At 41.5% G+C, this 21,791-nt stretch overlaps 2 protein-coding genes across 9 annotated transcripts; both read right to left on the bottom strand.

Annotated features, from left to right (window-relative positions):
• Positions 1-809: 809 nt before the first annotated feature.
• On the bottom strand, positions 810-8,319 carry LOC131230732 (putative pentatricopeptide repeat-containing protein At1g02420). 8 transcript variants are annotated; one of them, XR_009164081.1, is made up of 5 exons: positions 7,982-8,319; positions 6,456-7,901; positions 5,132-5,212; positions 4,229-4,296; positions 810-1,241 (listed from the first exon to the last, which is right to left on the bottom strand). XR_009164081.1 is itself a non-coding variant. In XM_058226680.1 (2 exons), the coding sequence occupies exon 1, from the start codon at positions 8,017-8,019 to the stop codon at positions 6,493-6,495; it is 1,527 nt and encodes a 508-aa protein (XP_058082663.1). In that variant the 5' UTR covers positions 8,020-8,319; the 3' UTR covers positions 810-1,241; positions 6,456-6,492. The 8 variants fall into 8 exon arrangements, 1 of the variants encoding a protein (XP_058082663.1); XR_009164077.1 differs by adding an exon at positions 5,387-5,431 and having other exon boundaries at positions 5,132-5,222; positions 6,456-8,319; XR_009164076.1 differs by adding an exon at positions 5,387-5,450 and having other exon boundaries at positions 5,132-5,222; positions 6,456-8,319.
• A 5,300-nt stretch (positions 8,320-13,619) lies between these two features.
• LOC131231187 (stress-response A/B barrel domain-containing protein HS1) lies at positions 13,620-20,266 on the bottom strand. The gene is made up of 2 exons (XM_058227301.1): positions 20,044-20,266; positions 13,620-14,044 (listed from the first exon to the last, which is right to left on the bottom strand). The coding sequence occupies exons 1-2, from the start codon at positions 20,181-20,183 to the stop codon at positions 13,855-13,857; spliced, it is 330 nt and encodes a 109-aa protein (XP_058083284.1). The 5' UTR covers positions 20,184-20,266; the 3' UTR covers positions 13,620-13,854.
• Positions 20,267-21,791: the final 1,525 nt, after the last annotated feature.

Raw genomic sequence — 21,791 nt, forward strand, 5'->3', positions numbered from 1 at the left:
GGCCTCCACATGATGGGCAATTAATAATGGTGGGACCCACATGATGGACGGTCCACATTAAAGGTCAGCCCTAATGATGAGTGGTCTATATCCAATGTGGGCCTCACATTATGGACAATCCACATCAAAGGTCAGCATCAATGATGGGAGGCCCACATCAAAGGTGGGGGCCCACATGATGGACGGTTGACATAAAAGGTGGGCTCCACATGACGGGTTGTGGATATTGAAGGTGGGCCCCACTTGATGGATGACCAACATCAAAGGTGGGCGCTGCATAATGAATGGTGCACATTAAAGGTTGGGCCATACTGATGAATGGCCCACATCTAAGGTGGGGCCCGTCTGATTGACAACCCACATCAAAGGTGAGGGGCATACATTGAATGGTCCACATCAAAGGTTGGCCCCATATGATGGATGTGAGGAGGACCAAACAAACTTGAAGTATGGTTTCCATGCTTTTCTAGTTTTTGATTAATTTTGTTACCAAACATACCTATTGACCGAATAAGTAGAAACCAAGATAAGTTACTTATGGCATAAGTAGCTTATCCAAAGTAACTTGCATCCAAATGCTCCCTTGATTTAAGGTGAGTTGAAAAGTAAGTTATTTGGTGGTCTCCAAACAGGCCCTTAGGGCGCATTTGGATTGTAAGTTACTTAAAGATACTTATACCTCAAGTAACTTATCTTGGTTTCTACTTATTAAGTAGATAAGTATGTTTGGTAAACAACACACTTATCAACCAATAAGCAGACAGGTATGTTTGGTAAACAATACACTTATCAACCAATAAGTAGATAAGTATGTTTGGTAATAACATATTGATAAGTAACTTTTTAAAAGAAAATTTCAAATCTCTGCATGTGATAAGTAACATAATATTCTCAGTCACTTTCAATTCCAAACAGACCAAATGAAAAAAAAAAAAAAAAACTAATTACATCATTGAAAGGATCAATGGCTAGTTTCCCGTCACCATCATCACAAATCAAATCTCAGCAATTGAAATCATCCATGCCCCACAAGTTGATGCGAACAATTGAAAAATGCTTTTTAACACTGTATACAATATCTGAACTGTATATATCTGGAGGTAAATGCGGAGGCATACCATGTCACCTAAAGAAAAAAAAAAAAAACTTCACTGTCCAACTATCAGATACAAGTCTATGTTCCAATTGTTCTTTATTTCATTGTCAGTTCCGCTTGGCAAATAAACAGCTATTTAGACCACCTGAAGAAAAACAAAATCAGGAGGTGAGAGAGAATGAATATAAGCAGAAACATATTGGAGGAAGACTTTATGAGGAATAAGACTAGAGTTTCTTTGGGCGCATACAGCATAACCTCCAACAAACATATTGGAGGAAGACGTTTTGTTTTATTTTATTTTATTTTTATTTTTATGAAGATGAAAGGTGGGAGCACCCCACCTAAACTTTGTTGACAAAAAAAACATACAATTTTCGGGCGGGCAAGACAAAAAGGACTGAGCCTCACCTATCACATATCCCAACCACTCAAAACTCTAAAAAACATCCAACAGCCCCTCTACTTATTCACACTCTGCAGCAAAAAAGAAAAGAAAAAGAAAACACCAAAGCAAAAAAAAAAAAAAAACAGTCCCAACTGAGGAGCATCTCCAAGGGTCCCATAGAGAAGAAAAACCGGACCGAAAACACCAGCCAAAACACCAAGTAGACACAAGCTTCCCAAAGAGCATTTGCAAACTGTGGATAGACTTCAGAGGTCTAAGTCAATCCAGCCCCCCAAAAGCACCTTACAATTAGAAAACATCTTGATGAGGACATCACGTCATGTAGGACCTTGCGTACGTATCAGAGGAGGCGGGCTGCACCAATTTCCCTGTGGCTAGGCAAGTACCCGTGATCGTGCTGAAGACCCCATGTGCATGTGCGAGTATCTAGAAGACCCCACACTGGGAAGATGCACATGGGTTGTTTTATGGAGACCCTATGTGCATGTGCGAGCATCTGGAAGACCCCCACACTGGGAAGATGCATATGGGCTGCTTTATAGAATAATCTTAATCGTTGAATTGAAGGGATGCGACGATCGGGCTATTGGATCGCATGGGTCACATGATTGGGCCATTGATCGTTGATCATCCACATCAGTTTTAAACTTTATCATATTTTAGGATTTAGTTTTTTTAATTATTTTATATTTGGACACATTATGAGTGTTTTAGTTGATTTTATTTAGACAATGGCTATTCTCGTTAAAATTCACAAGATATGAGGATTATTGTAATTTTTGAAACTTCTTAGATCTATAAAAAGAGGGGGGGCGCGTGATCTCTCTCGCACTGGATTTTGTGATTTAAAATAAAAAATAAAAATAAAAATAAACCTCTTGCTTTCTTCTTTTTCTCTCTTCTTGCGATTTGAAGATATTTCCATGCGAATTGGAAGGAAGATTGGTGCGAGGCTAATCTTCATCAACGGAGGTGCGAAGTCTCCATCTATCCCCACACCATCTTCTCTTTTTTCTCCCATCAAGGTATTTTTTTTAGGTTCTTCATTCTCCCATCTCAGATCTCCGTCTTCTCCCAAGCCCAACTTTCCCATACCCATCCACAATCAAAACCCTAGCCAACCTAAACCCATCTACCCTACACCACGTGCCCGTACGGCCACACGCGCGAATCCCACCATGCCCCTTTTAGGTTTCTTATCATCATTATAACAAAACCCCTTCTTCCATACCCGAAACCCTAACCCTAAATCTAAAATTCCTAATTTTCCTAGTTTCCTAATTATAACAAGCAGTAGAGGCACCCTAGATTGTATTAAATTTTTTATTTTGAAATAGACTATACCCTATGCTAATTGGATGTCCCTACATCCAATAGATCCTAGTTTCTTTTTATTTAATGATCTTGTGTTATGATGTTGGTAGCTTAGGCTAGGATTATGCATGATGTTCTTTTGATTTTCATCACATAGCGATGTTTGTGTTTTTTTGTTAAATATATTAATTCGGCTAGTTGATCTCATATGTTACTTAATTTATGCATCGGTCCTGCATCACATCCAGCCAAATAAAAGATACTGCACAAGCAGTAGAGGCATAAACCCCAAGGTTCAGCAGCATAAGGCCTAGTTTCCAGCTGGAAACCATTCTCCACCTGTGCTCTGGAGCTACTCTTGCTCTGCACCTGCATGGATCTAACACTGCCTTTCTCCTAGAACTGACTATTCCACTACAAACCAGCTGCAAACAATCACTAATATATGCAGCATCCAACTGCATACAAGCTCCAATGCATATCAAATGTACCTGAACCTTGAAGCAATTCCATTGCAGATCACTAACAAACAACCCATTTTGCCTACAGCCTCATTCTTGCAGTTTTTCAATTCCACAAATTTAAAATGGGTGTACTCAAAATCAATCAGGGTTGTAAATATTTATTCCTACAATACTTTAGAAGAGGAAACAAAAAAAGGAAAAAAAAAAAAGGAGAGTCGCAGCCATAGAATTTGGAGAGAGAGCCAGAGAGAGCACCTACCCAACATGACTATTTCAATACTCATGAATGATTAAAGCATTCAGTAAATCTATTTTGCAGGTGAAATGATTATACGGATGATAAATAAGAAGTCATTTTAGTGATTCCAAGAAATTTTAGGTCCTGTTTGCATGGACTCTGATTGAATCAGCTTGTATTAGCCAATGGAAAGCAACAAACTGGAAATGGAGCCCATTCTACCAAGCTTCTGTTTCAATGCAGGGAATTTTTAGATGAAATTGAACACGAGTTTTTCAGGTAAAAATTCCCAAAAACTCAGGATTTGTCCCCTTTCAAAACAGTCCCTTAACATGAAGTTCAGATTGTGATATATGTAATAGATGGAATAAAGAATGAAATGGAATAAAGAATGAAACAAGACCAAAGAGTTGGCATCAAACACATCTCTGCTACAATACCTCTGCCTTCTGAAAAATAATGTGACACACGTAGAAGAAGAAAGCACTTTTATATAGCTTATTAAAGCATTGTAAAATGGTAATGATTTCAGGAACTTATAAAGAAACGGGCAGAGAATAATTCAAACTAGTAATTAGTATTCAATACCAAAACTGTCAAAAGTTGCTTGATAATATATATATATATATATATAAACCAACAGCATTTCTTCAATGCCATAATACAATGTGGAAGGCATGACCAAAGCATGATGCAGAGCAACTTACCTCTTGCAACCTACAAGTTTCGCGAGAGCCTGTTTGTTTTCTCCTGCTTCGAAGTACGAGAAGTTCACCTGACAAAAGGGGTAAGGAGATGAACCACATGCTTGCAGGAATGAAAAATGGCTAATGAATGAAGATACAAACAAAAATTAGTACTAGGGAAGTGGCTATGAAGAATTAGGGTGGAGGACGGAAGACCATGGAAGTAACTGAAAGGAAATATGGGGTCTGGGTAAGGGGTGGTATAACAGAGACTCATCCCATAATAGGGAATTGAGTTTATGGGAAACGGTCTACAGGGTGAAGGGGAAATCTCTGCAAGAATATTATTTGCAAGGATAATTATCTGCACTCAGGCTAGATTTCCACTTTGATAAAATATTATCAGCAAGGATAATTAACCATGCTCTTGTAATGAACAGGATCGAATGCTGCCATTCTGTTGACTGTATTATACAGGCATACAACAAACTATCTAAATGCTAGATGCTCATTCAACATAGCGAGATGCATCCACATCCACAACATGAAATTATGTTGGAATGTCTGCTGAACAATGCAGCCTGATTAGCTTCCTGAGAAGTTTGAGAAGCTCTCAATTCGAATTCTCTAAGCCCCTGCCTGTTTGGGAAGATCATCTCGTACAGGCGCTCCATCAATCACCCAACAGGCACTTTTCACATACTCCAAGCTTCCCATACCCTGCAATCATAGCCGTTCATGACAATGCATTTTTCGCTCACATTTCATTGAACGGGTCTTTGGCGACACCAACATCCCCCAAATTTACATACCCATGACCATTTGATCAAATGGCGGGATTTTCAGCCATTAGACAGATTGGGAGATTTCAATCAGAATCCTATATTTTCTGTTGCAGAAACGAGAGTGAGAGAGAGAGGAGACCTGGTTTTTGTTCGATGCTTCTCTTTCTTGGTTCGGATGCAACTCCTCTCTTCCAGCCTCTCCCAATGCCTTCTTCAGTAACTTATGAAAACTAAAAAAGCTATAAAAAAATTAGCTGAAATAATTAAGTTTAAGTAAAAAAGTAACTTATAATTAATATAAACCAGACTTACTTATCCCAAATAAGTTACTGATCTACTGTTGTAAGTAGAAAAAGTAACTTATTTGATGGTATCCAAATGGGCCCTTAGTGACACAACATAAGTTTGCAACTGGGTTCTTTGGCAATTTGCCTCAAGGCTATAATAACCATAAATCTCTGCCATTAGCAGTCAGCTTGGTGTATAAATTGATTGATTTGGACACCTCTTCAAAATGAATATGGTTAAAAACGAATGCCTATTTTCTGTCTCTGCATTGATAGAAAAGTATTCCGGAAATTCACAAAAAATGAATATTAAAGAAAGATTGATGGGAATAATTGCTGAAAAAAATAGGTTATAGTATTATATAAAAATCCCTCAGGACCATCGTTTTTCCAATTTGCTACTTTTAACAATCAGCATGAGTTGCCGGCCTAAATTCAAAAATGGGTTTGTTTGTATTCATTTTGAATTTACATTGAATTAGTGTGAGATTTCCATACATTCACTCTTGATGGCCATAGTTGCTCTTGTTTCGTCTGACTGATGGCCATGGAAATGGACAGCCCAAATCGATAATATTGCAAGAGGTTGGCCATTGATCTATACTATCCATCATGGGAGTCCCAATTTTTTTAATTACACATGACTTTCAATAATCACATTGATCGAATGATTCAAATTATTCAAACATTGGCTAAAAAATGGATGGTCAAGACTGTCCATCATGTGGGTCTACCATTGACTGCGTATCCCCCCCAGAATCACTTTGATCAAATGATTACCAGGAGACAGGCCAAAAACATGGGCCCCAACACCCCCCCTCTTGAAGGGTGCATCCCCAGGGCATTTTGTCTTCAAGGGTGTGTTTGGATGCACTACTTTAGAGTTGTAATTACAATTCAATGAAGTGGAAATAACCAAATTGTAATTTCCTTATTATGCCCATTGACAGCCGGGGCACCCAAATTGCAATGGCATTAGTTTTGAGCCAAACTTGAATGTAACTGCATTTGGGAAGATATTGAGTCAAATGAGCTGAACTGAATACACCCGATTCAATTGAGTTTTGCATCCAAATGAAGCACTTAAATTCAAAAGATAAGGTCTTGTAAATCCACTAATCCGTGCACTATAACTTGACTGACCCATGAAAAGAACAGCAATAGAAAAAGGCATACCAAACGATACTGAATTACAGCAGGATCCAATTCAACACTATTGTGGACAGTAGGATGCCGTTTCTGTTATTTCACCCGCTCCATCCACTTCTGCTAAATTCCCAAAAACCGCCATCTTTTCTGCCAAATGCCTGAGGCTATCATGCCTCTTTGCCAATTCCATGAGAACCTTGATCCTCCTAAAAGCGACATTGCTCGGCTTCTGCCCTTTCTCAAACATCTGCAGAAAACATTCCTCTGCTTCATCCAACTTCCCCATATCACAAAGGAAATCAAACAACACATCCGACACCAATGTATATGACCCAAAACCCTTCTCCACCATATCGCCCCACAGCTTGAGCGCCATTTCCACTTTTTCCTGCCTACGAAACAATCTAATAAGAAACATGCACGACTGCGTGTTTGGCAAGCACCCAGCATCCATCATCCTCCTATACATGCTCCACGCACTCCCCAGATCGTTCGACCAGTAAAAACACCGAAAGAACAGATTATAAGTCGTCGGATTTGGGTCCAAGCCCCGGTTCACCATCTCATCCATCAACTGATAAGCATCTCCGAGCCTCTTTGCAATACAGAAATTCCTTATCACAGCATTGTAAGCTGCAGCATCAGGATAGCACCCATGCTCCTTCATCTCCTTGAGAACATCTCTCGCCTTATCGGGCTGGCCCACCAATCCCAACCCTCCAATTATACTCGTATATGTGAAGACATCTGGATAAATCTCCCCGTCTCTCATCTTCTCGATGGTCGTAAATGCCTTCTCCATCTCTCTACTCTTGCAATACACATCGACCAAGCAATTGTATGAAACAAGATCCGGCTTAACACCCAATTCCATCATCTCATCGAAAAAATGCTCCGCTTCTTCCGATGACTTCCAACCTGACAAAAGTATGTTGAATGTCTGTAGATTCGGCCGGAACTTATGCTTCAGCTCATGATACACATTCCTTGCATCTCTCATGCTTTTCTCCTGACAGAGGGTTCTCAACAAGGCATTGAAACAGTCAGTATCGAATTCCACAAACAGTTTCCGGAACTTCCGGAAGCTCTCGACTGTCTGACGGACAGAGCAGACTTTGGCAATTCTAGCGAGAACTATCTGAAGAGTACGGGTAGTTATCAAATTCCGATCTTTCCGGCGCATTTCAACGAGGACTTCCCAAACCTTGTCGAACTTCCGGCTTCTTCCGAGAACGTATAGCATTGTATCGTATGAAAATGGTGTGTGGTAAAAGCCACTTCTTTTTCCTGTTATATAGAAGAATTCCAATGCTTGCATGGGATTCGAATGGCTGAACCGGACCCTTTTCAGGACTCGGTCTATCAAACCGTTCGATAGGAAGATTCCACTTTCTTTCAAAGATCCTCTCATGCTTTGATTAGAATTGGAAGTGTTGATTATATGTAAAATGGTTTTCACTTCAGCTTCGGCGTCTGAATTTTCAGAAGAAAAGAGTCTGACAATAAGGGAATTTTGGAATTTGAAATTTGGGGAGAGAAGGGAATGAGCATACCATTTTGGGGATTGGAATGAACAGATTTTTGAAAGCATTTTTCCTGCCTTTCTTCTTCTTGTTGTTCTTTTTTCTAGGGTGATTGGGTGATTTTTAGCTGATTTCTTTCTTCAAATGGCGGATGGTTTTGGGTGCGAAATCAGATGAACTGCGTTGAAATTTGAAAAACTCAGATGGGATTTTGAAAGAGGAAGACGACCCAAAAAGGGAATTTGGAAATTGCAGAGCCTGAGAGAGGATTGAGGAAGAAGGGACGCCATTGATGAGAACTGAGTAGGTCTGCTGGGATTGCAGTTTAGGGCTCTGCTGGGATTTTGGAGAAAATGACCAATCTACCCCTGCTATTTCACCAAGGGCACGCAGGGCGCGGGTTGCGTCCTACCCCCGCCGGTCTCGAGCTTGGAACGAGCAGGAGCTTTGACTAGCCACCGTGATGCATTGGTCTTATCCACACCGTCCATCCATTTTTAGTATCATTTTAGCATACGTGCATTCGTATGAGGCAGATTAAAGGCTCAGTGTGCCACACCACAGGAAGCAGTGGTGAAAATGATTATCGCCGTTGAAACTTTTCGAGGGTCCACCTTGATGTTTATTTGCCATCCAACCTATTCATAAATTTACATAGATATGGATGAAGAGAAAAAAACAAATATAAGCTCCATCCAAAACTGTTATAGCCCCCAGGAAGTTTTCAACGGTAATATTTTAATTCCCATTGTGTAGTCCAATTGAGCCTTGGATCTACCTTATTTTTGGTCTTATAACCTAAAATGATACGAAAAAAATGAATGGACGGTGTGGATAATTTCCATACATCACAATGGCCACTCAAAGCTCCTGCCCGTTCCCAGAAGGAGACGGGCGTGGGTAGGACGCAATCCGCGTCCGGACACGCAGGGGGAGCAGACGCGGCGGTGGATCCATGAGTGTGGGGCCCATCGCGATGTATTTTTATTATATCCACGCCGTCTATCCCTTTCAACAGCTCATGATAGATCCTGATCCTCAAAATAAATTAGATCTAAATCTCAGGAGGGCACACCACAGGAAGAAATGGTTATTAACCATTAAACACTTCTTGTGGGCCACAAAAGTTCTGGATCAAACTGATATTTGTGTGGTCCCTTCATACAGGTCTTTGTGACATTATGAACAGGTTTGAAGGCAAATAAAAATTCCTGTGCCCCCAGTAAGTTTTTAACGGTGAGCGTTCAATCTTCACTATTTCCTGTGGTGTGGTCCACCTGAGATTTGGATCTATAGAATTTTTTAAATCACGCCTAAAATGATCTGGATAGACAGATGGATGGAGTGGATATAATAAAAATGCATCACAGTGGGTTGGATCCACCGACCTTGATGGGGATACCAGGTGGGGTCCATCCACATTGCGTAGGCCACCTGACAAGTGAACTGCCCTGATTTTATTTTTTTTCATCACTACATGTTTACTGCAAGTCCCACCCGGTGGCCGGTGTGGATCTCTCTCTATCTCTCTCTCAGGAATTGGGTCTTCAACCTATGTGAGAGAGCGGACCCGTCCATTAGGTGGACCACTATAAACATTCCTCGGTCCAAAAATCTGGCAGCAGGTGGGCCACATATGTATGTTCTTCTTCTAGCGTCCATTTATATGCTTGCGGTACACCTGATGAGTGGATCAACCGAACTTTTTGGGCAGGGAATGTTCGCAGGGATGGCCTTCTAAGGGAACGGTCCAGATGCCACACAGGCAGATGGTGAATGGTTCCTGCATAGGTAGGCATTTATCGGTACAAGACATTAGACCCATATCGGCTTGGCCACGCCGTTCATCTTGTGGGCCTTCAGTGGATGGGCATCCTGCAAATGGCTAATATTAAATGTCCAATCGATGAACTTTTGACCGTAGATTATTGGACCGGAACACCTGTTGCAAGGAAAGCGGATTGGCTGGTGTACCACACACCACCGATCTGGCTGCTGTGTTGACGTCACAAAGTTCTGTGGGTCCCATCACGAGGTATGTGTTATATCCAAACCGTCCGTCCAATTGAAGAGCTCGTCCTAAGTCCCGAGGCAAATATCTAAGTGGACCACACTTTAGTTTTGGATCCACCTCATTTTTGGTCGCATGTCCTAAAATGAGCTCTCAAAACGGATGAACGGTGTAGATTTCTCACAAACATCTCGGTGGGCCCCACCCAGAATCCTTGAGCAAGGCAACGCCTCTCCACTCTCATTTCGAGTAATGATAAGTGGCTACGTGCATGGAAACCTTATCATGCACATGGTTGCATTGGGACTTGTTGGCATTCAGATCACCTATCGGAATTCCATCATTAGCTCCAGCAATGGATGGCCACATACATCCACGGTTGGCCTCATCTCTCACCAGTGTATCTTGTACGTTCATTTTGAATGCTGCTGATTGGATGGCTTAAATCATCCGATCAGTATGACCTTTTTCACGGCAGCCCATGAAGAGTGAACTGGACCTAATGGACGGTTCAGATAGGTGATGTGGATACCAACGGGTCCAAATGCATTTATGTGCATGGAGGCCGGGTTTCCATGCACTTTGGCCTGTAGATCATTTGCAGTTCCATGTGTTTTTGCCGCACCCGGATTGCATCGGTCTAGGCAGGGACGGGTTGATGTATGTCAGTAGAGCTGTACACGAACCCAGTTAGCTCGGTTAACTCGCTCGACTCGATTTGAAAAGGTCAATTCAACTCAGCTCGGAAGTGAGTTTGAGCTGACTTTTTGAGCTCAGAAAAAATTTGAGCCCAGTCGGAGCTAGACTAAGCTCGACTCGACTCAGCTTGGAACTTGACTCAGTTCTAATCAATTTGGCTCGGACCGATTTCGCTTGATATAAATGTTTTGCAAATATTTATGTATTATATATCATATATATTATATATATTAAAAATTCTAAAACCTAAGCTCGAACTTAGTTTGTTGGCTCACAAACTTGACTCAAGCTGGCCTGAGCTACTGACGGAGTCGAGCCAGCCAGTTAAGCTTGAAGACCAAGCCGAGCCGAGTTCAAGCTTGGGTAGCCTGTTGGTCGAGCTGAGCCAAGCCAAGCTCGACTTGGTTCTGCTCGTGTACAGCTCTATGTATGTGTTTTATCTACATTGTCCATCCATTTTCACAGATCATTTTAGAGCATAAGCCCCAAAAGCAGGCAGATCCAAGGCTCAAGTGGAGCACACCATAGGAAGCATGATTACATCTATGGATAGGCACGAATTCTAAACTTGTGCTCATATCTCACACGTATGACACCTAAGGAAACAGATACCAGACATTTGGACTGAAACCGATAACAAAAAGGGGTTGCATCACCTGGAAAACCATCTCTTTAACAACCGGTTTGAACCATAAGGTGCAATGGTCCACATGGCTGGGTTGGCAATTGCCCAGTTGGTCCAGGCGGTTCAACAAGTTCTGTGGTATTTGAACCCGTGACCAGCCTTATACAAAGAAAATGCACTACAGGACCTATAGACTTTTAGCTCATGATTTCACTTATCAGTTGAAATGGTTGGACCCCAGGCCTGTACCAATTTCGACTCAACCACCAAAAAAAACAGGTCAAGGTCCAGTCCAGGTTTTAAAACATCCCAATTTGGACTCAAACCACCAAAAGAGACAGGTCAAGGTCCAGTCTGGGTTTTAAAACATGTCCAATACCCTGTAGTTGGAGAATTGACCCACTTCGGAGACGGCCGATCAAAAAAATTTACAAAAAATAAAAAATAAAACACTGATGGAAATGCTTGTATGCTTATGAAAGAAATAAAAATTGTGGAAAAACCTACCATTGGCTGCTTCAGTTGGAATTCCAAAGCAGCATTCGACAGGACAGAATTATTTTTTAGGAATGGGAATGGGAGGAACTCAATATAATTCCTGTCGCTGTTGGGTTTCTTTGAAGTTCTTGGAAATGCTGCTGATCTATGCAGTATGGTAGACCAGATACTGGCAAAAGACACCCTAGATGTCTCCAGTACTACTGAGGGGAACATTTAGAATTAGAGCTTGAAAGGATGATTAAAACAACTGAGAAGACGTGGATTGAGGAGGTGAGAGCGATGCAGTGGCGTGTTCACTTAATGAGGGAAGGCGTTATGGGCAACATGGAATATATATATATATATATATATAAAGAAATGGAAAAAGTTTTCCTTTCATGTATCAACTTGAGATGTTTGGATAACAAATAATTCGAAAGATTCACATAGCCATTAACCACTATTTTACAAGTATAAGATTTTCACTTGGAATCTAAACAAATCCTAAATAATATTGATCGGAGAAACATGCTCCATAAAGCCAACCACAAATAGTAGTGTTGTACACGAATCAAGCCGAGTCGAGCTTGGCACAGGTCAACTCGGCTCGGCCAATAGCTAACCCCAGCTCGAACTCGACTCAACTCAATCCTCAAGCCTGTCTTGCTAGCTCGGCTCGGTTCAGTCAGCAGCTTGGGCCAATTCGAGCCTGTTTGGCATTTTCTCAAACATGTAGAATACATCTTCAAATTTTCACATAATGTAAAACAGTGACAATATTTCACAGGTATTTCATCAAACACCTAGAGAGCAGCATCAAAATCAAACAGTCGACGTATCCATTCCTTCCTCGCCAACACTTCGTTGAGTCATTTCATCAAACACTTGGCGAGCAGCATTCATATCAAAGTAACCAAGTCACCGAGCTAATTTAATCTGAGTCGGTTCGAGTTGAGGTTCGATCCGAGTCGAGTCGAGCTCGGGCAAGCTTAAACTCAGCTCGAAATTTTTTCGAGCTCCAAAAACCAGCTCGACTCGTTCTGAATCCAATTTCAAGCCGAGGCAAGTCGAGATTTTCCAAGTCGAATCAAGCGAGCTGACCGAGATAACTCAACTTGTGTACAACTCTAACAAATAGCCAGAACAGGGCTACAATGATGATAACCTGTGGGCAGCAGTGTAGAACTTTTGCCGGTAAACATTTAAAAATCAACCCAATCAACCCAAAATTGGTGGGAGAAAGGCTAAAGATGATGAAGGTGATGATGCTAAATAGACATGCGCATACTTTCAAAATCAAGACTTGATGGACAGCATCCAAATAGCAGATTTGCTTCCACACGGCAAAATGATTAGGACTGTCTAAAGAACACTTTCAAACCCATAAACACTTTCAAACCCATAAAACAATAGAGGTCATTGTGCTGGATCGGCCATTGGGCTCCCTTTTTCTCTCCTGTTTATTTATGGAAGTTAGTTAAAACAAGGAAATGATATGAACGAGCCATCTCTATCATAAGATGACAAAGCCACCTTCCAGAATCATGAGACGGGAGATGGTCAATCTGCATTGTCCACCAAAAAAGCAAGGTAATGGTGAAATCCTAGCAATGCATTTTCTCTCGCCTTTCTCCCTGAATAGCGACAGACACCATCTTGATGTGTAGGTCATGTATTTTGAATAAATTTATAACCATGATTCACCCATACTGAAGTCCACTTGGCTAGTGGTCCTGACCCACTGTTTACTGTGCCATGTGGAGTGTGGACGCATGAATGGCTCTATAGTATCATATCATTTCCTTCAAAACAGTCATCCGAACAATACCATACTATCATATGCAAAAGTTCAGTACAAGCAATGAAGGCCTGTCTAGATGTGTCAGATCCATAGGACCATATCTCATTCCAAGCTTTCCATTCCAAATTCATGATGGGTCCAACAGAGTCGATAAACAAATAGCCTTATTCAAGATAATCTAATAATAGACTAGGACGTCTCGGTAATAAATTCTATATAAAATGCACGAGTAGCATATACCTGAAACCAGCCCGATCTCTTACATTCTGATAAAACCAATCACACTTTCATACCTTGACCTGAGTAGGCTTGTAGTCAATGACAATGACTTTATCCAGTGCAGCCAGGAACACATTAGCAAATTCAACATGGGCCGGGTGTGCGATATATTCGGCAATGCCTTCCACACTTTCAAAAGTAGACTCGAACACATGGGTGAAGCCTTCGTGCAAATTCTCCACACTCACATCTGTTCCCCTGAATTTAATGACGCCCAACAGAATTTTATAAATCAAAACTAATAAAGCTGCACGCTTGCAATTTTCACCAAGCATATGCATGGGCAGGATCATGGAGAGAGTTCACCATTCTTTAAGTTTGGTGTCTCATATATCATTATATACTCATACATGCACATCAATCCAGGCCGCTCAGATTGTAGGGCCCATTGGGGATGGAGAATAACCTGAAGATTACAGTGGTCAAATGATCTTAACCATCCAATTGCTAGCTATCAAACGGACTGTAAAAATAGAACTGTCAGCAGTCCAAATTCATTGAACAAAATCAGATGGTTGAGATTGTTCAATTTGTGTGGATTTGGGGCTATGTTGCATCCACACTATGAGTGATGGTCCAGACAGTCTGGATTGTCAACTTACTGTCATGCATTCACATGTACCATGGATGAGACACCAAACTTAAATGGTTGTACATATGACCAGACATATGGGCTAAGGGTCATATATGTGGACTGAGACTCCATAGTCTAGCCTATATATCCAGACAATTGGATCCGACAATCCATGACCAACCAATGCAAGGATCCAAGCAGGCCCCTTTTTTGGTATTTTCCTTATCATATGTGCAAGTATTCCTCTTTCTTCTAAAAAAAGCCAAACAATAGATTTACAAATTCCAAATTCTCTGACTTTCAATTCAGGATGTTAACCAAACAAGAGATTGGCCAATACCAAAGTCAAACCCTGGATTGACCATTCCTAGGATTAGTAACTGCTATGATTGGGAAGTCCCACCATCCAAACAGCCCTGAAGTCTCGACCACACCCGTGCAACAAGATTTCGTTGAGTCTCAGTGCAAGTACGGCCATGATCTCAGATTCATGGATACCACTCGAAGTATCCGAGCAAATCGCAGTTGGATATGGATTTTGGAATCAGTTAATAGTCGCATTGGGTCTGGGTCAACAAACTCGGATCCTATTAGGGCTAAGATATGATTTGTTACGTTTTATCCTTTATTTAATTATATTCATTGAGGCTGAGTTTCCTGTTTGTTTTGCATTGGGAAGTTCCCTGTACAAAACTCGGCTTGCAAATTTGAGGCCATGCTCTATCCAAGCCATTGATCTGATGGACCCCATCCTAGATGGACCATTACCAAAAAATCCTCTCAATCGGTCAACTCTAACCATGGTTCATTGCAATCATCAGTATGAAAATGTATGGCTAGCTGGCAACTTGGTTCATTGCAATCATCAGTGTGAAAATGAATAACAATTACAAAGGTTGCATTTGGATGCTAAAGTAAATTAAATTGCAAACAATCAGTTCAATCAAGAAGAAATGGAAAAAACTATTGATGTTTCCTAGCAATCATAATAAGTAGCCATCAAACTACCCTTATGGATCTTCAAAGTCCAACTTGAAAGTGATGCAGGACAATTAACCACTTGCTCTAAAAGCTTGAACTGTTAGAGTATAGCGAATTAATCCCTTTATCTCATAGCCCAAGCCCCATATCTCATGAGTTAGGACCTCAGCCAAACCCTCTTTGTGGGCCCCAAATCACATGGGCCGCCCACCCCGAGTGTGTCCCCGCATCCCACGAGCTACCTCACTCGAGCCCGGTGTGAAATGCACATTAATCACCTCTGGTAAGGAGTCTCGAACAAGAGACCTCCCCCGTGGGCCCCAAATCGCATGGGTCACCCACCCCAAGTGTGCCCCTGCATCCCACAGGCGACCCCACTCGAGCCCAGTGTGAAAATGCCCCTGCATTAGAAAGCAAAGTTGCAATTTGGAGATCCCAACTTCTCAATATGAATGCTTGGAGAAATTACTTTATTTTGACTTTGTTAGACTCAAATTTCACTTCAAATTCAATAGCACATCCAAATGCACCTAAATGTTCCCAACCAAAGAAGGATCTCAAAAGGTTGTGGAACTTGAAAATTGCAAGGGTAGTTTACCCCAGAAGCCCTCATAGAAAGTGTTGAAAGTGTGACCCTAGATCAATGAAGCAGTATCTCTACTCCCTAGGGGTTTTTACGCCATTGCATGAACATATGATGAGCCTCTCATCTAGTTCATGGAACAGCACTTTCAACACCATGAATGAATTGAAGTGGCGGCTTTCACAACAAAGCAAGAATAACAACCACAAAGTGGTCCAAACCTTGAGCATCTATAAAAATTTCAGGGAACTTAAATGGAAGTGGTGGGCCAAGGTCAGTGTCAAGACAAAGGCATACCAGGTAGCCTAATGCATGTAGGAAACGGTCTCCCCCTCTCAACACAAACTCCTAGGCATACTGACCAGCTTGCCCATAGGCTGCCTCCATGTGGTAGCATCAATTTATTTTACTTTCTTCATAAAAATGAAGGAAAGCGAAGATAAGCTGGTGTGGAACAAACACAAAGTGGTCCAAATTTTTACATTCTATGTGGTAGAATCAATTTATTTTACATTCCAGATTACCATTCCATAAAAATGGTAGTCTGGAATGTGGAGTGCAGGAGAAATCTCCGTGACAATGAGGTAGAAGAGTACATGGCTCTTCTAAACCATATTCAAGAGGCCAAGGTAGAACCGGAAAGCGAAGATAAGTTGGTGTGGAACAAACACAAATTAGGAAAGTTCTTGGTTAAATCGTTCTACAGGTGCATTGACAAAGGAGCGGGTAAGGGAGAAGAGATCTCCACCAGCAAAATCTGGAAGTACAAAGCTCCCCCAAAGATTGTGGGGTTCACTTGGTTAGTCAGCAAGAACAAAGTTCTTACGATTGACAATCTACGGAAAAGAGGGATGATACTCACAAACGTTTGTCTATGTTGCATGTCAAATGAGGAAACGGTTAATCATTTATTCATTCACTGTTCCCTCATCAACCATATCTGGAAGGATATTCTATCTCGGTTTGAAATGAATTGGGCAGCCCCTTCCTCAGTAGGAAGATTTCTGAAGGCTTGGCACAGTATCTATTTCGAGAAGAAAAAGTTTATGCTATGGAGAATGTCGCTGCTCGCTGTCTGGTGGGCAGTTTGGACTGAAAGAAATGGCAGATGTTTCAATGGAATATCCAATTCAGCTGATTATGTCGCGGAGAGAGCTAGATTGTTAATTGTAGAATGGGCGGTTAACGTAGATAATCTAAAGGGTTTTAATCTGCAGTTTTTAGTTTCTTAATAGTCTGCGTAGCCTCCTCGGCGGAGCAGGCTATCTGCTTTGTATTTTCCTTTTCCTTTTATATATCAAGTGACTTTTCAAAAAAAAAAGTGATGGAAACATAGGAAAGATGATTCATGGTGTTGCTGAAACTATAATTCTAATTTCTCTATGCATGGATTCCACGATTCAAATACCGCTCTGTCCTTATCACTAAGCAAATCGAAAATTGAGCCATGGATTCATTACATAACGGTTTCATGCTAAAACAACAAAATGAATGTAAAAGTATGCTGGGTCACAAGTTTTCTCCAATAGGCACAAGATTGATATTGTGGCAAGCCTTAAAATTTTTGACATGGGCTTGAAGGCAAGGTCAAAAACACAAGCAGTGTAAAAAAATAATAATAATAATTGGATTATAAAATAATAAAAAGGCAGGACTAACAGAATCCTGAGATCAAATTGCAAGTTGCATGAATTTTTCATTCCCTCAAAAAAAAAAAAAAAGCAGGTTGCACGAATTTTTCAAAATCATTATATAAATGGGTAATGAGGACATCCAACCTTCACTGGGATCTTAGTGCTGCCCCCAAAATTCCCTCCACAGGGCAAGCAAGCAAAGCAAAGTCAGGGAATGCCAGTTTCCAGGCAAACCAGTAAGCATGAAGTACCCACACGCATGAAAAGTCATGCTCGAGTTGTTGGTTGAGTAAAATTACAAGGAACCCACTAAAACATGTACTACTCACCTTACAAATGGATGGCCCACAAAGTTTGGCCAATGCATGTCCGCAATGGCCTGACCTGATGATCGGCCCTGATCTTGCAAGCGTGTGTGCAAAGAATCACATCTTCGATTAAATTACCTTAGGGCCTGTTTGGGTACCAGTTTAAAATGAGTACATCTCATTTTAGTTAACCATAATTATGTATTGGAGATAATATTTTTTTCTGGTAAGGATTAAAAACAATCTTTATTAACTAAAATGAATGAACTCATTTAAGTGGTACCCAAACAGGCCCTTGGCATTTCTCTTGTCAAATAGAGCTATGTTAAAAATAAAAATAAAATAAAAACTCATAGAGCTAAGGTTGGTGTTTCTAGGGAAAGTATATCCAAATAATTGAAGCCCTCTACAATGTATACAATCACTCGCCATGTAAGCACAAACATACCGTTTTGTGGTGTTTCTCCACAAAAACAGAAAGATAGAACACTTGAATCGGATTCAACTATATCCTCCTTCCTGGGATCTACAGGAAAAGTCCTATTCATCAAAAAAAAAAAAAAAATCTACTCAAGAAGTCCCACCTTTTTTTTCTTTGTCAACATAGCTAGTGATCATATCATTTGTTAGAGGGTGATTTTCACCAAACAAGACCTAATGCAGTGGGATTTCAAAGAACATCTGACGGACATGGACAATTGTGTAATCCTCTTTTTCAAATAGCAAAAGGAGATACTGACATATTTTACAGTAGAATCAAGAACAAAATAATCCAACCAAGATCTAAATAAGGAAAGAATGAAGATCGAATGAAATCCATATGGAAAAATAAAGAGATTGGGTTGACTTCGTTTGTTTAGGGAGCATATCAACTTGCAATGCGATTAGTAGTGTAATGGGAAGTTGTCATTTCTTCTATCGTACATCCAAACCATATAAAGAGAGAGAGAGAGAGAGAGAGAGAGAGAGAGAGATTAGTAATGTAATGGGAAGTGGTCATTTCTTCTATCATACATCCAAACCAGAGAGAGAGAGAGAGATGGGATCGGGTTCATTTGGATGCAGTATCGAATTGAAATGCAATTGTACTGCTAAGTGAGCATTTCTTCAATCTACATCAAAACGAGAGAGAGAGCGTTTGTTTACGGTGCGTTTGGCTGCAGTATCGAATTGAAATGCGATTGTACTGCGAAGTGAGCATTTCTTCAATCTACATCAAAACGAGAGAGAGAGAGAGAGAGAGAGAGAGGGGGGATGGGGGCGTGTTTAGAAGCACTATTGAATTGAAATGCAATTGTACTGCGAAGTGAGCATTTCTTCAAGAGAGAGAGAAGGGGGGGGGGGAGAACGGATTGGCTACTCCCCCTGCCACCAGCCCCGTGGCCGGTGGTCGGTGATCTGTGGGCCCCACCATGATGCATGCTGTTCATCCATGCCGTTCATCCATTTTACAGATCATTTTAGGACTTAATACAAAAAATGAGAGGGATATAAATCTCAGGTGGACCACACCACAGGAAAACAATAGTGATTGGATATCCACCATTAAAATCCTCCTAAGGCCCACTGTACTGTTTATTTGACATCCAATCTGTTGATTAGGTCATACAGATCTAGATGAAGGGAAAAAACAAAGATCAGCTTGATCCAAAACTTTTATGGCCCCCAAAAAGTTTTTAATGGTGGACGTTCAATCAACACGGTTTCCTATAATGTGGTCCAATTGAGATAGGGATATACTTCATTTTTGGTATCATAACATAAAATGATCTAGAAAAATAGATGGACGGCATGGATGAAACACATACATCATGGTGAGGCCCACAGAGCACCGACCACCAGCCATAGGCTGGTGGCAGGGGGAGTAGCCAATCCGTTTCCGAGAGAGGGGGGGTTGCGTTTGTACGGACTATCGAATTGAACTGCGATTTAGAGGTGCATTTGGATGCAGTATGGGACTGAAATGCGATTGTACTGCGAAGTGAGCGTTTCTTCAATCTACATCGAAACAAGAGAGAGAGGGTGCGTTTGGACGCAACATCGAATTGAAATGCGATTTAATAGTGCAAAATGAGAAGTAGGCATTTGTAGAATGGTACATCCAAACGCGGACTTACCAGTGGAAAGACTTCATGGGATCGATGAGAGAGACGAGGTTTGCATAGCCTCTGATGAGTTCCTCTATCTTGTCGGGTGGGGTGCCGTCCTTAAACTTCGCCAACAGTACATGCTTCACCAACCCCTTCGCCTCTTCCATCTCTCTCTCTCTCTCTCTCTCTCTCTCTCGCCCATTGCATTGGTTAAAAAGGACTGCGCGAGTCGGGTCGACTTGTGTCGGTCCCGACCCGGACGAGTCGGGTAGAGTCGCCCCCTATCTCTCAATTCGGTCCAGGTTGTCTGGGTTTTATCCCCTCGTGAAAACTCAAGTGGGGCACGCAACAGGAATTGTGGGATGGGACGCGGTTTGGCTCGTATCAATGCTGTGTGGGCCCACCATGATGTATATGTTTTATCCACGCCATCCATCCATTTTGACATGAGCCCAAAAATGAGGCAGATCTAAAGCTCAAGTCCAGACCATAGGAAACAGTAGAGATTGAACGTTGAAAACTTCCTAGGAGCTACAGAAGTTTTCAATCAAGCTGATATTTGTTTTTTTTTTTTTTTTCCTTTATCCAGGTCTTTGTGACCTTATGAACAGGTTGGATTACAAATAAACATCATTGTGGGCCCCAGGAAGGTTTCAACGGTTGATGTCATTATCCCCACTCTTTCTGTGGTCTGGTCCACTTGAGCTTTGGATATCCTTCAATTTTAAGCTGGCAAAATGATGGACGGCGTGGATAAAACACATACATCATGGTTGGACCCACAGAGCTTTCACACCAGCTGGTTGGCTGGGGTCAGTGTCTTGCCAGCTCTGGTTCCTTCCAAGTTCAGATCTCAATTTTAGAAATTGCAATTTGAATTGATCAGGTTCAGGTGACCATCGGGTCTTTGGATCGGATTTGGATAAGGTCTATGTGAAACAACCTTTCAATAGGAGGCCAACAGGAGAAAATGCCAAAGACTAGATCAGCCAGGATCTTCTAATCTTGGAGACTTTTGGTGCATGGGCCATCCATGGCAGAGAGAAATGATCCACATCCATTCTCACAACCACCATCAACTGCATGGCATACATGTACATCAAAATATGAGCCGTTCAAATCGTTGGGCCCACTTCAGATGTGGCACGGGCTCAAAATCAGAACGGTTTAGTGATTCTGACTTCTGCATTAGTAGTTTGTTGTGATTTGAATTATGCCCCATCTACGTTGAACCAAACCGTTCATAGAGTGGGCCACATGGTGGATGGAAGACACTCCTAAATCTCCCCAATCAGATGATCTGAAATGGCCTATTTTGATCCCCATCAAATCTAGACCACTGGCTGTAATGTCCGTTTTCGTCTAATAGGTGACATGCAAGGGCATGATCCATGCCATGATGGGGCCCACTAGATAACAGCTTAGCTTAGGGGTGCACACGGGTCGGTTCGGTCTGGTTCTTGGGTGAAACTGGAATCGAACCATTCCTAACGGTTCCAGGAAAATCAGAACCGGAACAGGAACCAGACCATTAGCACCCTAGAACCGAACCGGAATCGGACCGTTAAAACTGGTTCAGTTCCGGATCGATTCTACGGTTCTAGGCTTTTTATAATCCAGCCTAGTGTGGAAAACAAAGATAGAGAGGGAGAGAGAGAGAGAGAGAACCAAGGAGTGAGAGAGATAGAGAGAGAGAGAGAGAGAGAGAGAGAGAGAGAACCAAGGAGCGAGAGAGATAGAGAGAGAGAGATAGAGAACCAGGCACAAGCAACGAG

The sequence above is a fragment of the Magnolia sinica genome, chromosome 17 (assembly GCF_029962835.1).
Source record: "Magnolia sinica isolate HGM2019 chromosome 17, MsV1, whole genome shotgun sequence".
Lineage (NCBI taxonomy): Eukaryota > Viridiplantae > Streptophyta > Magnoliopsida > Magnoliales > Magnoliaceae > Magnolia > Magnolia sinica.

What these genes read in the sequence shown, in the direction of transcription:
- LOC131230732 (XM_058226680.1), bottom strand. Translation starts at nt 8,019, where the DNA reads ATGCTTTCAAAAATCTGTTCATTCCAATCCCCAAAATGGTATGCTCAT.
- LOC131231187 (XM_058227301.1), bottom strand. Translation starts at nt 20,183, where the DNA reads ATGGAAGAGGCGAAGGGGTTGGTGAAGCATGTACTGTTGGCGAAGTTT. An exon ending in CCCATGAAGTCTTTCCACTG is followed by an intron (nt 14,045 to 20,043) that starts GTAAGTCCGCGT and finishes CATTAAATTCAG; the next exon opens with GGGAACAGATGTGAGTGTGG.